General features: G+C 40.9%; 1 protein-coding gene across 1 annotated transcript in view; it reads left to right on the forward strand.

Moving 5' to 3' along the window:
• The window catches only part of ctnna2 (catenin (cadherin-associated protein), alpha 2), a 566,064-nt gene that overhangs the window by 37,801 nt on the left and 511,778 nt on the right, over nt 1-16,485 (forward strand). The window contains exon 2 of the mRNA XM_072669925.1: nt 2,536-2,642. Coding sequence (XP_072526026.1) covers nt 2,541-2,642 — 102 coding nt within the window. The 5' untranslated portion in view covers nt 2,536-2,540. The remainder of the gene's footprint in view (nt 1-2,535; nt 2,643-16,485) is intronic.

The following is a 16,485-nucleotide window of genomic DNA, read 5'->3' on the forward strand; positions in this document are numbered from 1 at the left end:
AGCATGCATTAACGCTGTTCAGAAATCCTCCAGCAGCCACATATGTTTTTGAGTAATCAGAATCGGCACGGCAGGGCCTGGAAGAAAGCAGAGGGGAATCTAGGTCGATACGCTCCTGAATTATAATACAGGAGGAGATGATGACATCCCACCAGTGCTGCAAGCCCAGCGATGCCATCAGGTTTACTCTTTGAAAGCAGTTAACCCTCAGCTTTGCTTGCAAAGTCTGTCACGATATTTCGATATTGGTTTATTGTACAATATATGAATGTGACCTCAACATTTTTTGCTGACCTTGATATTGTCCATAGTGTTTACACATGTGTTTGTTTTTACTAAAGAATTAACGTCACCAGTATTTTAGCCAGTTGCACTATTCTGGGTCTCTCAGCTGCCCTCTGGTGGAGGTGAGGACGAGTAGGAAAAGAGTGCAGTGCGCCCTTGGGTTAATTGCCACTCACATTTCAACAAATACCATTATCCGTACCTTGGTACCGTAAGTTCCCCAAACTTCTTAGTTTCAATATTTTTGTTGAACATTTTACACACCAGAGTGATGTCACTTTAGATGTGTGACCACGCTCAGTGTATTAGCATTAGTCCTAAAAGGATAGACCAACTGCCTTTTGTGCTGTTAGCCGTCTTTGCTAGTTCTGCTGTGTTCTGATGCTCACTGTATTGGGCTATTTTTGTACAGTATGCTGTAAACGTTTGTCAGACAGTACGAACTGTCAAAAAATGCATCTCAAATGCACCCAAATGTTATATTATTCATTTAAATGAATTGTTTGTGATGAGACAGATTAGCGCACTCACTTTTACTAGATTATGAAAGTTCATTGAAAAGATGGCAATCCAAAATCAAACCAGAAAACAGGCCAAAAGGTCAAAACCGGAGCTGTGGTAACCATAACAGAAGGGCTGAGGCAAAATCAGAAAATGAGAAACAGGCAGAGGTCCGATATAAAAGACAGACAAAACGGGGCAAAAGTGTCTAAACAAAACCAAACGTGCAAAGGTTGGTGCAAAGAGTCTTTGTGGGGAGAACTTAAGCAGCGGCGCTGATGAGCTTCAGGGGCGCTTTAGAAAACTCTGATGATCGGACTTTGTCCTGATTGGCCGGTGTGGTAATGTGAGCAAGCAGAAGAGTCTGGGAAATTGACAGACTGTAAAAGTGCATATTGTGATGTTGAGCCACCCTAAATCATCGCTGGGTTAATTCTTTCACCACGACAGCCGTAAACATTAGTACCAAGTAAAAAAGCTATGATAATTTTTGTCATGGGTTGAATAACTTAGGCAGCAAAGGAACTGTCAGTTCTTAAGACACTTTGACAGGACACTTTGTGATCTCCAAAACATCAGGCAGGTCTTGTGAGCTGTTATCGGTATGTAGTGATCAGCATCTCCCAACAATGGTCCAAGAAAGAAGCTGCCGACAGGGCCATGTGCATGTAAGGCTCACTGATGTGACCTATGGAGGCCTAACCTCACAACTTACAGGACTTGCTGGATCTGCTGTTGACGTCTTGGTGCAGGTACAACAGGATATCTTCAGAAGTTCTGTTGAGTTCATACCTTGAATGCTCAGGTCTGTTTTGGACCTACTCAGTATTAGGCAGTATTATGTGGTGTTAATGTTATGGCTGATTGGTGTATTTATTATTGTAAGAGACTTGAGACTTCTGGTGAATGGAGACTTCATAAGTATATTGTCGTCAGGCAAAACCTTGTATCTTTATTTTTGCTGTTTGTTACTTCTTGACATAATGTGAATCCGTCAGTTGTTCTTTACGTTCTGTCAGAATTTTATTACTTGTAATATAATCTTTTTACATTCACTTCAGTGAAAGTTGAGAAGGTATTTCCTTCTCTTGTAAAGTTGCCATTCTGGTGCATGTTTCAGTCCGTGTCTTCATTTCGCTGGTTGCTGATTGTTAAATTACATAGTAAACCTTAAGATCTGATAGAAAAAGTGCTCTGAAACAGTTTCAAAGCAATAAACATGACTGATCTTGACAAGAACCCCGCTGTGACTTTGAACTTCAATAAAAGAGACATACAGCGTTTTAGAAGGTTTCCCTAATTGTTTCAGAAAGAAATGTGGCGTAGCGTAATAATATGCTATTAAAAGGCATCAATACAAAACATTTCTCCACTTCAGCCAGTCTGCCTGTATCTGAATCTGAAACACTTTTTTGTGCTAAATACCACATTCAAAGCTTTACCCTTTAACCCTTTAACACTCCAAGTCTTGTTACACCCTAAGGCGTATTATTCAGTAAGTGCAGGGACGTCTATGCAAACTGGTGAAAACTTTCAGCCTACTGTTGGGCCATTGCCCATGTAAGAGGTTAAACGACTGCCTTAACTCTTTGTAAAGTTCAGTATTATCTTATCCAGGGACTTTTATTGTGTTCAAAGCTGTAAAAAATCATATTTTCGATTTTAAAGAGCAGTCCTGTATTTCTGCTTTGCCTACCATGTGTTTATTTCTGTCTCCTTAATCTGTATGTCTTCTCCTTCTGTTTACAGTAACAATGACAAGCGCTACGTCCCCGATCCTCCTGAAATGGGACCCCAAGAGTCTGGAGATTCGCACTCTAACTGTGGAGAGGCTGCTGGAGCCCTTGGTCACGCAGGTAAGAAGCCATCCGCTGATCTGGAGGTTATTTGGAGTTTTGTTTGTGGCTGCAAATTGAACGTAGAGGTGGCAGGATGGTCCTGATTCAGGAAGGGTCGAAACTGCTCACCATAGCTGGTTTGTGCTTATTGTTGGTGGCTTGACACAATCACTCAGGCAAAAATGGATGAAAATATGTCGGATATGTGTCTGGAAACATCTGAAGCATCTTGATGCGCTTATTCCATTTAGAGGCTGTTTACACCTGGCGTTAATCTGTGTTTTTGACGATCGGATCAGATTCAGGTTTTAGATGAAAAGCCAGATGTAAACACACCCTGGAAGCATTGCTATCGGATTACGGATCATTTGGCTTGCCCATGTTTAATAGAAGTCGGTATTCGGTATTGGAGACTTTCTCTCGCTTTCTCTCTCTCTTTTACTTTCTCTTTTCCCCCCTTACACTCTATATGTGTGTGTTTGTATGTGCTTGTACTTATTTACCGTTAGATGGTTGACCACAGATGGCAGTATTACAGAGTTGATTTTTTAAACCTTTTGCAAATGGAGATTTGCTCCCCACAGAGCAGAAGCAGTGGGGAGTTCTCAAATGTGACCATTACTGAGCAGCTCAGCTGTACGTCATCTGTAGAACGGTGTGGGAATCAACAGGCATTAACAGTGCAGACAGGACCAGATCATGAATCCTGTAGTTTTTGCCTGTTTTTATAAATTATTGGCACTCACTGAATCTGACTGATATAAAAAGTTTGAAATTAACATTTTTAAGATATAAAAATCTAAACAACCCAAAGTTTGCTGCGTTTGCCATATCTCACAGCATAAGGCTGAAATTCCATCTTTCTGACATTCGGGCACCTGTATCCTCTTCTAAATTTAAGGTGGAATGGAAAATTCCAATTAGAAGCTAGGGAATAACTCCAGCCTGGGCAAGGCAGCCATGTTTGTTTACAGTATCAGAAATCAGCACTGATTTTAGGTCCTAAATGTTCTACTGAGGTTATGTGACGGGGTGGTTAATTTATCACAGGCAAAATGAAACTCTTAAGTGCTGTTTTAGTGAATAAGGAGGGAAACACATCACTTGAGTGTATCTTAACTATCATTTTAGATACACTTCTTTGTCTTTTAAACGAGCACACAGAGCTTAAAACGATCTAGTGTGTGACCAGTATGACTGGCAGACTTACGCTGATTAACTCTGGTGTTGCAGTGTTTCAGCAGTGTTGTAGAGAGGGAAAGCAGATTAGATGAGCTAGTCCAATTAAATCTGATTGCTGCTTCTTGTTCATAGCTCAGCTTTCTACAACAATCATTCTCATCACATCGGTGGGACCGCACCAACCAGGGACCAGCCACGGCAAATCCCACTGGTGGGACTGTTTTTGCTAAGGGTTTACGGGAATTAAAGAACCATCTATTATCCTGCTGCACTGTGGAACCCTCACTGTTCCTCAAAACCATTCACAGTCTTCCAGAGCTGGACCACCTTAATGAGAAAACATCATGAAAATTATGCACAGATTTGTGTTTTTATACAGGAAAGTAAAATCAGACCTCATCTATTTACACTGGAGATGATATTAGTAAAAGGTATAAACGGTATCCAGTCAAAGTGGATCCAAGAACTATCCGGATCTGAAATACATTAATCTAAACAGGCTCACAGAATCCACATAAACACGTCTATTTGAGATTGCAGTGTCCACAATGCTAAATGCAGGCTGTAAATTCCTGTTACTGTGAGCTGCATTACCCTTGTAGCCAGGATTAAACCTGAAGGTGTTAGGAGAAACATGTATGGACTGGGTATTGTTCTGATAATCATTTGTCCTCATTTTATGCACAAATGAAACCTCTAATCTCAATTCTGTTGTTAAACTCGCAGTATGAACTTCATTTGAAATTCCAGGCATGCTGATTTTCCTTCTTGTGTCCGTTTTTGACTCATTAGTGTTTCATTTTAACAAGCATCTGCTAGGCTGGGCTGTTCATTACTGTATAGAAGCGCTAAATAAACAAACAAAGGGAAGAGGGCAGCCATCTTCCCAGCATGACTAAATGGCTCTCTTCTGAGTGGATTGATTTTTATGGCTTTGGTTTTGAGGTGATGAGATTGACTTTGTTCCAAGGAGAACTAAATGAGGCATTCTTTTTTTCCTCCACTCTAATTCCTTCGAGCAATTATGGCTTTATAAACAGCTACTCTTAAAAGCCTTCATTGCCTTAATGTTAATATTATTGACTGAAGCTCTGCTGAAGTGGTCAGTCCAATCGAGTAGAGAATGGTTTGTTGGTCAGGAACTGCTGCTAAAATGTTTAGCTACCCAGATGTTTGGGTTTCTTAAATAAACCTGAACCCCTACAAATGATGTATTTACTAGGGATGCACAATCCATCTTTTTCTGTTTCGATGCAGATACCGATACATGAACTGCGTATCGGCCGATAACCAATACCCTCATCTCATAAAATTGTTGAATTAATAGTACATATACCTGACCATCTGGGAGAGACTTAATGCATCAGGATTGACGTAATCATTACTTTACTAACTTTGGAAAACAAGCTATAACAAACGAACACGCTAAAATTAACCCAAGTTAATTTATATCGTGTTAATTGATCACTAAAATAGTGATTGTTTGGGCTCAGGAATTTTATTCTTTAAGTCTGTGAGACTAAAGGGGAGCTAGCAGCTCCTCCTTTCTCGGTTCTCTTTATATGGAAGACAAGCTGGATTGCTCGCTGATAGTTGATGATGGGTCGAGAGCACCATGCTGGTTAGATAGGGGAAGTCATGCTGTTTGATATGATCTGTCTATGGTGTCTCTCATCCTGAAGCCTAGAATACCTGCGGTGCGAGAATCGGTTTCCAAGAATGGATCGGTCCATTGGATTATTTGATACCCAATCCAGCTAATTTTGTTGTAGTATCGGGACTGATATCCAATTCTAGTATCGGATCGGTGCATCCCTAGTGTGGACTGCAAAAATAAATAAAATACATGGGTATGTAGGATATTGGTCCTAAACATATCTATAATAATAATTGTAGCATCAAAACAAAAAACGTATTTTAACAAAAAAGCCATTTTATGCCATAAATGACACTCTTCCTGTTCCAAACTCGACTAGTGCGCCCCCTAGAGGTATAAAATTCAGCTTTGCTGGTATGATGAAATAGTGAGGATTTTACATAGCAGTGAGTGACCACTTTCCAAATGGTAACGCTCTTACTGGTCTGCTTTAAAAGTTCTGACCCACTAATATTGTATATAGGATGGATGAACCTTTGCTATCACTACCATGGACAGCTCCTATGAAAAGAATAATCTTTATCTACACTCAAAAATGATCTCTAAGCAAGTGAAATCATCCTATTAAATGGAATCTAAATATCTTCGATTTCTCAATTGTAGTCATGGTAATTTTATGAGATTACTGTATTTATTTCCTTACTTATTGTAGTGTTTTCTTCTAAAATTAAAATAAGTCTTAAGTCTTATCATGTATTAACTACTTATTATATCTTAAAATATTCCTACAACTGTGGGAAAAAATAGAAGTATACCTTTAGTACTTTTTGATATTCCAAAGACAAAAACAACCATATTCACTATTTATATGAACACACATACACAAGTGGTGGGCAGCCATCGTCGCAGTGCCTGGGGAGCAGAAAGGATTAAGGGCCTTGCTCAAGGGCCCAACAGTGGCAGCTTGCCAAGCCCAGGAATCAAACCCACAACCCAGTCATCAATAGCCTGTTGCTGTAACCGCTGAGCCACCACTGTCCCACATGTTCATATAACTGTGAACACCAGTGCGGATGAAGCAACACAAACTTTTACATTTATAAAATGGAGAGATTGGAGCTATATCCACCTCAGCACTATAAATTCAGAAAGTATTCCTTCCTCTCTTTGTCTCTTTCCTCTCTTGTTCACAGATTCACAGAAAGCATACATTACACAGAAAGGTGAAGATCCTTCTCCTTCTCGTCCCGTGGAGTTTGTATTTCTCAGGCATGCCGTCTCCACAAACTGGCCGGCTGTTCTGATGGAAATTCCCTCTTGGTCTTTTTTTGCTAGTGTTAGGCGAGGCTAACATCTGTCGAAACAGTCTGCCTCAGCATCATCTTTCTTTCCAGCCTCCTTGGACCTGCTCCACCAAAGGCCGTTCTAATTGGGGCTTCTCTAGCAGGGGATGCATCCTGGCCCGTCACCGGCGCAAGACAATAGCTGTGTGCTAATTGTAAACCAATCAGCTCCCCGCAAAGCCAAATGGAAATGTTGTTTCCGCCGTTCGTCCTGCAGTATTGTGCACAGAAAGTGTGTAATAAGCCAGAACAGCAAGCACAGCTTGAGGAAGAGCGAATGTGATTTAGGGGCAGAAAAATGAAAGCAGGAAGAATATTTCTCCTCTGAGGCTGGCACTGACTAATACAGCTCATCCAGAGCCTGTGCGGAGTTCAGCGCCGCTGCACCCCCTTTTCCGAATATCGTAAATACTTTAAATAAATTTAGTTCCACATAGAAGACAATTTAATCAAAGGCAAGCAAATATATATGAAAAGAGTCCCACACAGCAGTGCAGTTCATTAGTCCCTGAATAGAGTTCCATTTCACGGATAAAGGAATCATCGTCCCTTCAAAACAGCTATAGTCCTTATGATGGCTGAGATGAAGCAGTACTTTGCAAGCTGTTCAGGCTTTGCCTTATGGAGACTAACAACTTGTGAGTCTATAAATGTGTCCAAGGCTGCCGAATATTAAGACAATAAGCTGGCACTCACAACCTAGCTTTAGAATAGCGCCCAGCAGTGGCTGATGTCTCTGTGTTTTTGGAGTGTGAGAAAATGAGGACCCCCTCATTTAAACTTATGGATATTTGATCATGTTTGTTAAATGTAAGATGTAGAAATGCAATTTCTACACCATTTATTACAGATGATTTTGAAAGTACCTGACTTAATAAAACCTCAGACATTTAGTTTGATTATCTCTTGAGTGTTGAACAGAGTGGTGAAGATCACCATGGCCAGATCCAAAGAGAGCTCTCTAAGGCCTTCAGAAAGAAGGTTGTAGATGCAGATGAGTCTTAAAATAAATAACCCTGTTCCTCAAAACGTTTCCGAACAATTAGAAACCAACTTCCCGGGCTCTGAGTGGTCCAGTGGACTAATGCACTGCTACCATGATGGCTGGCTGAAATCCCAGGTCGTGCTGCTTGCCATCAGCAGCCAGAGTCCAAGAGAGCACAATTGGCTTTGCTCTCACAGTGGTGGGTTGATCACTCCTAGTGTGATGTTGGTCAGCATAGGCGTCTGTTAGCTGTTCACTGGAGCTGGGGAGCTGCCCTTTCCTCCGAGCGCACTGACAACGTAGTGATGCTGCAAGAGAGGCGACAGCTGCCTTCCCATGTGTCGGAGAAGATGTGTGTATTTACTCCCTCCTAGTGTTGGAGGCATTGCAGGTAATAGTAATAATTTGACCTTCCAATTTGGGTAGAAAATGGGGTAAAGAGCCTGCTGCAAGATGTGTAAAGAATTCTCCAACAAGACCTACAGGTAGATCTTACCACAGTTGATGCCAAAGTACAGCATCTACCATCAAAAAGAGACCAAGCAAGCTTGATATTTATGAGAGGAGTTCAAGGAGGAAACCATTGCTGTCAAAAAAGTCAGGGCAAGAGAATGTCAGCTTTGCAGAGAACACCTAGACAAAGACCAGGACATCTAGAGCAATGAAAACTTCACCTTGAGATCGTCTTGTCTTTTTAGAAACGAGACAACACAGTCATGTCTAGCTATATGAGCATGTTATGTAGCATTATGCAACACTGTGGGCCTGTGTTTGTCCATATTCCAGTCTGATAGATGATTGCCTGATAGGACGCTCCTGCTTTTGCAACTTTTGGGAAAAATAATCATCTCTTCACAGCATTACAGTAAACTGAGTGTGATACAGAATTATCCACAAATGGAAGTGTAACTAGTTTCTCTTGCAATTTCAAGCCAATCTAATGCTACCTTTGTTGTGTACATTTAATTTCCGGTTGAGTCCATCTGGATGTTTCAGGCTGTTGTTTACGAAATATTCCATTACATCCTACTGCTGCTGGCTCCTCTAACACTAATGGATCCATCACATGCATCAGCCAAAACTCATCTCAGCTTTATTCCCATTGTTTTGTACAGGTCATTTAAATATGGCCTGTCTGACCAAACTCCAAACCCAATGGCTTGAACACCAATGAAACCCTCCTTATATAAGTGCAGGACCTTTTACTACCTAAAAACCAAGCAAAAGAGATACACTGGCTGCATATCTCTCATATAGATTGCCCAATAGGATAAAGACCTAGCCACAGCCACAGGTTTAATATAAGCTTTTAGGAGTCTTGGATTTGGATATGTTTTGACATTGAGAACTGCATCGTTTATTATGTAAAAAAAAGTCAAAAGGAGCTTTGGTTTTCCAAAGAGTTGTAAGCATTGGTAGAGTATTACCTTTCTTTGGGATCCTGTGAATGTGAGTCCTTTACAGTAGATCATGAACCTTTTCTTTGAATCACAGATGTTAATGATATGCTTTTTGTGTTGCCTAGTAACTTTAAGTGTGTTATTGCTTTGTGGCCTTGAGCATTTCCTACATTACACCTGAAGCTGTCTGTGCTGAAACTCCAAATATGTACAGCCACAAAACAGAATGAATGGGCTCTCTCGCAAGAGAATGGGAGAGTATTTACAACATCTGGATATGAAACAGATGAAAGAGAAAAAGCTTTATTTTTGTAGGTGATATAACCCCTTAAAATGGGCCTACTTCAAAATTCCTCTCAGCAAGCCATTATGATTAGGGATGAGGGACAATTGTGATTCTTAGGCTATGTTCAGATTGCAGGCAAATCATATTTGTTCGTCATATCAGATCTGTTGAGATCCAGCACTGTTATTTGCAAGTGTCCGGTCATCAAAAACCTGTCTGCATAGATTGCTATGGTAATATCATAGGCATCAGTAGCTAACCAATGGTGCTCTTGGTTTGTGGTCTCTTGGATCCCCACACTTCCGTCACTCTGGAATTGACATGGTCGTGGTTTGTTGCAAAAGAAGAAAGAAATCCAGAAAGTCCAGACTGAGACACATATGTACAAACCGGATGTCAGACCACCTCCGTATGTGGTTTGGAGTCGATTTGCGGATTTCATGTGGTTTTTGGCTGTCCAAAAATCAACCTGTATACAATCTAGATATGTCAAAAAATCTGATTTAGGCTGGCAGCCTTGGATGCGCCTCAACCGCCATCCTCTGTTTTAGAAGCTAGCAATGTCCCTAGTGGCCTCAAGGTGCCACTAACTGAAATTATTGCCAAGCTGGCAGCAGTGTGGACATTCTCAGAAGCTAAATAAGAGAGTTGAGAGTCTGCAGTGTGGAGCTATTTTACAGTGAAACATGAAAACCAGATTGAAAACCCTTTATAAAACTCACTGAAACGCTCTGTTTTACCAGCGGGAGAACCGCTTGCCTTTTTCTGTTTTTAAACCAGCACTGAAGAGCCCATCAGAAACTATTGGAGGCTAACACTAATGCTAATACACACACGCTATAGAAACCCAAATCACAGCATCACAGTCACCCACTATAAACCAGTTATTACACACCAGTAGACCAACAACAGCTATCAGCCTAGAGTATGTACCACTACTACTAGATATTAAACAGTAATTTTAAGAAAAGTCTTTACTAAACTAAATCAATCAGTCCAAATGTCTCATTATAGAAACCGATACTAAAAATAAAGGGATTTTACTGAACCGATCAGCTCATTTCATCTAAACTGTGGGGCTGGATTATTTTTACAAACACAAAGATCACATGGGTATCGGCTGATATTCAGTATTAAGACGATTGGGGGACGAGATAACTGGATCAGTTTTTCATTGCTGCCAACCAAAGGACCATCATCGAGCTAGCAATGTCAAAGGGCAAAGGAATTACTTTTATTGCCAAGGATTTGCATCCATATGCAGTGTCTGAGAGGAACGGCTTGTTGCTGCTGAACTGGGAGAATGGCCTCCCACTGTGTCAAGGCGTTTTTCCACCTCAGCCTCATTGTTGACTTGCCTAACTGCTTCCATTTATTTTATTAATAAAATATGTTGGACCTAAATTCATACAGGATCATTAAAAATGCTTACACACTTTACAACTACTAAATTTAGGTGGCTAATTACAATGCTGTGCTGTTTGGTGTCCTGCTGCTTACATTCGTTTCATGGACATTCCCAGTATTAAATCTTTCCCCAGTGAACGAATAGCCCTTGGGAACTGGATTGAAGCTTAGTTGCACTTTTTTCGCTTGCCATAAGTGGGACACATTTCTGCAGAAGCAGGTGAGCAAAGGCAATCCTGCTTACTTGTGGCAGCGTCCAAGATCAGAGGCACTGGAAATATTAATTGACAGTGTGTATCCCACCCAACCATCAAACTGTCTGTGTTGAACAAGTGTACAGCGATTATGTGTCGTAGTTAGTCGTGTTATTCTGAATTCACCTGGCATGAAGGCTAATGGTTTCTTTCTTCTGCTAACATTAGGACAATGCTGGCATTGGTCTATTGCCTGACCCGTGCCCATTGTTTTAGCTCTTAATGGAAGGTGTATGGCAAGTGGCCTTCAAAGGGGAAACGATAATGGATTTTTAGTGCATATTTTCAGGATATATTTAAGGATTGGAGGCCTGAGGAAAATCTTTTCTGCTGAGAAGAGAAACCACCAGTACTCTGCCCATTCTCTGTCCCAGCTATGCCATTCTTCTTTATTTGGAATTTCAGAGGAAGCAATAAAGAGCAGGGCTAAATGAATCAGCCAGACCTCTCGCTTAAAGAACTACTGATGCCAGCTAATGCAGATTTATAGTTGAAAATTGTGATCCAAAGCAAAAACGTCTACTGCCAGAGCTGAGCTGGTGGTATGCTGTCAAGGCATGGGGCAGAGTTCACCAAAAAACAAACAAACAATTAAAATAACAAAAAAATGTTGCCTTTCAGAACATTATTGATAATGTTCAAACAGGTGAATGACATGCAGCACTAATTAGCCTAGAGATAGCAATGCTCTGACTTCCAAATAGAAGGGTCTGGAAATGGCAACGTCCCCTCGTGTGATGTGACTGTGTTCGCCATTGTCAGAGCTGAATCATGAGCTCCAGTACAGATTTTCAACAGCAAGGACAAAACTCTTGCCGCTTATTAAATCTGCCCTTGTGTGTTTCATGCATTTATAGTACTTCGCTGGGATGCGTCTACAAAAAGCTGTCTTTTCTCCTGTAGATGTGTGAAGATTAATGAGATGTGACTTTTAAAACTCTGGCTCTATGAGCTAAAATGTGATGAAATCGATGTAACGTTTTTTTTGTGAGGTGAAGTAGCTGTATAGAACATATAGTGAAGAAGCTAACTGGACTGAAAGAATGGCATAGCAACAGCATTATAAGCATTTCTGATTTTTTTTTTTTTAAAGTTAATCAACAGAAACATTAGAAACACCCGAAATACCCCACCTCATCTCCAACTCCCCACCTTGTCCCCAATAAAGTATTGAATGGAGCACCATCCATCATTCCAGTGAACGTTTCAGTTCCACTACTCTGCAACTCTATACTGGGGGCTGTACTCCCCTCTAGCCCATGCCTGGCGGTAGGCATGGTGCCACAAGTTTTATGTTTATCTGCTCCAGAGCGTCCTATTCTATTGCTAGTACTTCTCTACAGGGACTAGACAAGCACATGTGTACATTTGCACATCTCTGATGGGTGCAGCTTACATTCATTAAAAGGGGTGTCCACAAACATTTGGACACTTAACGTATAATGTTGTCAGGCATGTTCAGTCACACATGCAAGACTGCACTGTTGAGCTGAAGTGGACTTTCTTGAGCAGGAATTAATTTACCCAGCACAACCATGTAGTCTGTCAAGTCCACTACTGGGAGTATTGGGAGTTTATCTTACCCAGGGAGTTTTATAAACTGACCTTTTGCAAGAAATTCAACTATTGAAAACTGTACGTCATTTGTGACAATTCTCAATTAATATCTGGCAGATCATTCAGTGAAGCACAGTTATGTAATTGGACTCATATGCGTAAAATCTGATCTAGTGGTCGAGGTTTAAACACAACACAAAACGAACCACTGTCTGCCACCAATCTTTACATTTAAACTGTTCTCATTTCTCATTACATTTAAACCAGCGGCAGATTATATCTGTCCAGTATCATTCATTTTACTCCAATATTGGTTAAAGTGAGTGCATTATTAACATCATGACATGTTGATCTTTGATCTTTTTAGTGAAATCTGGTGAAAAGTCCTGTATTTTTAAAATATTGCCATATATATCACAGAAAAAATGCAGTGTCAGTTTGTTCCCTCAGTAGCGTTCAGCCCCACTTCTATAGATCATTATATACACTGTTTACCCAATCACATTGAACTTTCCCTAGACCTAGAACTCATCTTAACCATTGTAACCCAAAGATTTATGTGGATGCTTAAATGCTTATGTTCCTGGTGGAAAGGCTCTATGTATTGGTGCATGGTTCTGTATAGCACCAAAAAGGGTTCCACTATCATTTCAAGTCAGAGAACCCTTTTCCAGCACTAAATTGATCCATTTTGGCTTAGAGTGTAGCAAGTACTACTAAAAGTGAGGTACTGTATTCCGTGTGGGCCATTTAGACTGTTTTGTCATTGTGATTCACCTGCTTTGTCTCTGGGTGGATAAAGTGCTCATGAACTACAGTGCGGAGAAACAGCACCTTGACAGCAGAGAAAATCTTAGTTAGAGAAGCCAGGAGTTTCTGGACTAGGATTCGTTGGAGGCTCTGAAGGCAAAACTCTTTAAAAAATCTATGCAATTTCCTTTTCTTTTCATTTGTCCTACATTTCTTACTACGTCAATTTTATGAATAACAATTGGTTTGTGAACCCTTGTGCATGATTTGGTAACTGTGTGGTTTAGCTTATCTAGTGGAGTCCCACAAGGCTCTATTTTAGGGCCTATGAAACTGATGTATAATACGACAGCAATGTGGTTATAAGAGTGAAGCACTGAAGTGTGGGCTTACATACAGTGTCTTACAGGCTAAGAAATCACTACACTCATTCATATTCCTTTTAGGGACCAGCCTGCTTATGCAGTTTTTACCTTTTTCTTTCCCTCTGTCTCCATCTATTTTACTCATCCCTTCTTTTCGTCCCTCTCCTTCTCCCCTTCGCGGTCTCTGTCCTGAGGTGAAAATTTATGCAGTCACTTTGATTTATGGCCGTTTCTAATTCAAACAATAGTTCAGCGTTTTCGGCTGAGGCTCTCTTTTAAATCATGCTGGGAAAAGCAGCAGCTAAATGTCAGTGGATGTGGCTGGGCGGCCCAAAAAAGCACCTCTTTTAAAGTGATGTAAAAGGTGGCCATTTGGAAGGGGCTGGAAGCACTTCAAGTTCATGACACGAGCAATGGGACACAGTTGAGAGGGTCCATCTGGGCACGTCCTAGACTCTTGTCCGGTCTTTTGACTCACATTCTTGCTCACTGGCTTAGTGTATGCCCAGAGTTCTGCTGGCCTGTCCACTGCTGTACTGCTGTCCAGAAGGACAACATAAAAAGTGGAGTTGTCAGCGTGCACCAACTGCCAGTGGACCGGCTCATTTCCCGTTGCGCAGTAGTGACGCGGTAGTTACATCACCTTGAGACCTTCTGTTCCTCACATTTGTTCATTTTACAAACATCACACTGGCTATGTTTACATGCAGAGATTTTCTCCAGTCTGATTAAATACATTGCATTAAATACATTATAGATTCGGACTGTAGAGTTTATATGTACACTCTACTCAACAAGCTGATGAAAGTCTTTGTTTCCATTCATACTACAAGTAATTCTCACTTGTGGTACTCTAAGTGTAGACAACCATGACAACAAGCATCATGTGAGTCCAGTCAGAGTTAGAGGAGCAGCAGTGTGTTACCTGAGTTTTCAGGTGGTGTGTTTTTTTTTTTTTGTTTTTTAATTGCACTAAAATTTACTTCGTATTCCTTATGCTTAAAGAAGGGGCAAGAGATCACATCCTGCAACATTCTGAGGAACATCAGCTATCTAGTCCCACCGCCGAATACACAGGCCATCTGGATCTCTGGAAAGTGAGCAGTAAAGACCAGTGGAAGAGAGTCGTACCAGTACCAGTCGTTACCAAAATTTCCGTACGATACGGCACTCATTCATGATTTTATGCAACTTGCCTGGCAGAACATGGATAGAACATAGGATACAGGTTATTTACATGGCTATTATTTGATTATCAATCAGATTAAAAACGTATTCGGAAAGGCCTCAATCGGACAAGTCAATTCTGACTTAGGTGTATAAATCCTCGTATTCTGTTCGGATTTAACTATTAGTCAGATTTTGAACGGAGGCAGCATGTAAACTTCGCCTTTCTGAAGCCATCAAACCATCTAACAGTATGTTTTCATTGACGAAGAGCAGTGCTGCTAGCCGTAGATTAGTCTCTGGGTTTGTGTGTAATTGCTATGAGTGGTATCTGACTCTGGGCTCTGCGTCAACCACTGGCACTTTAGAGAACTGTGCTCAAACTGCCTGCTGAGCTCATGGATAAGAACTGTTGCTGTGCTGTCTGCTGTGCTCTGGCCTGTTCTTTTGCTAATGAAGCTGTTGACGAGGACTTAAAGGACTTGCAGTTACCTTTATCTGGCGTTTGGTAGATACTTTTATCCAGAGTGACTTGGAATTTCTTCATGTTACGGATGTAGACGAAGTATTAGGATTCTTGACTCCTTAAGAGCTCTTACTGGGGTTTTCCTGGGGGGGATGAACCCCAGTGTGCTATGTAGAGAACACAACTGTGTTATGCACTACATTGTACCATCCACCTGTAACTCATATTCTCTCAAAGCATGATTTGGAAAACTGGAAGACTGGAATACAGTAATTCATTTTGTGTTGTGTTTAAACCCCAACCACTAGATAACAGTATTGTAATCTTGTCAACTTTCCTTATACTCAGATTTTATGAGTACCATGGTGTGTTTTTTGGGCTGCTTCCGATCGCAGGTCACCATTCAGCTCGATCAGTCAATCGCAGATACCGTTCGAGACCGGGACTTGACACCACATTAACCTTTCCAGGCATTAATTGGTAATACATCATTGTGGATAGCTGGTTTGAATCCCAGGTCCTGCTGCTTGCCATCAGCAGCCGGAGTCAGAGAGAGCACAATTGACCATGCTCTTTTAGGCGTGGTTAATGCCACTTTCTCCTCACGTTTCTCCTAGTGTGATGTTGGTCAGCACAGTTAGCTGTCTGTTAGCTGATGAATCAGAGCTGGAGAGCCATGCTTTCCTCCGAGCACATTGGCTGCTAGCTGATGCTGTATCATCGACAATAATTGGTGGCTGGCTTTACATGTGCATGTCTTTACCGTTCCTAGTGTTGGGGAAATTGCTAGTGATAAGGGGAGTTCACATGAACTGGGACTGGGTAATTGACCTTCCAAACTGGGTAGAAAACAGAATACAGTTAGCAATAAAATAACACTGGACAACTGAAAAGTGCTGCTTATCTAGCACTAAAAACACCATCACGTGATTCCTTTATTTTCAAAGTATAATGAGCCAGACTGATGAATACAGCAAACTGAGTCCTGAGCCAAGACAACACTGTGCCAAGGTCCAGCACAATGATCAATTTTAGTGACAAATACATTTGGTTAATTTATATATGTGTTAATTTGTTTTATTTTTGTAAAGTTAATAAAGTA

The sequence above is a fragment of the Salminus brasiliensis genome, chromosome 24 (assembly GCF_030463535.1).
Source record: "Salminus brasiliensis chromosome 24, fSalBra1.hap2, whole genome shotgun sequence".
Taxonomy (NCBI): Eukaryota; Metazoa; Chordata; class Actinopteri; order Characiformes; family Bryconidae; genus Salminus; species Salminus brasiliensis.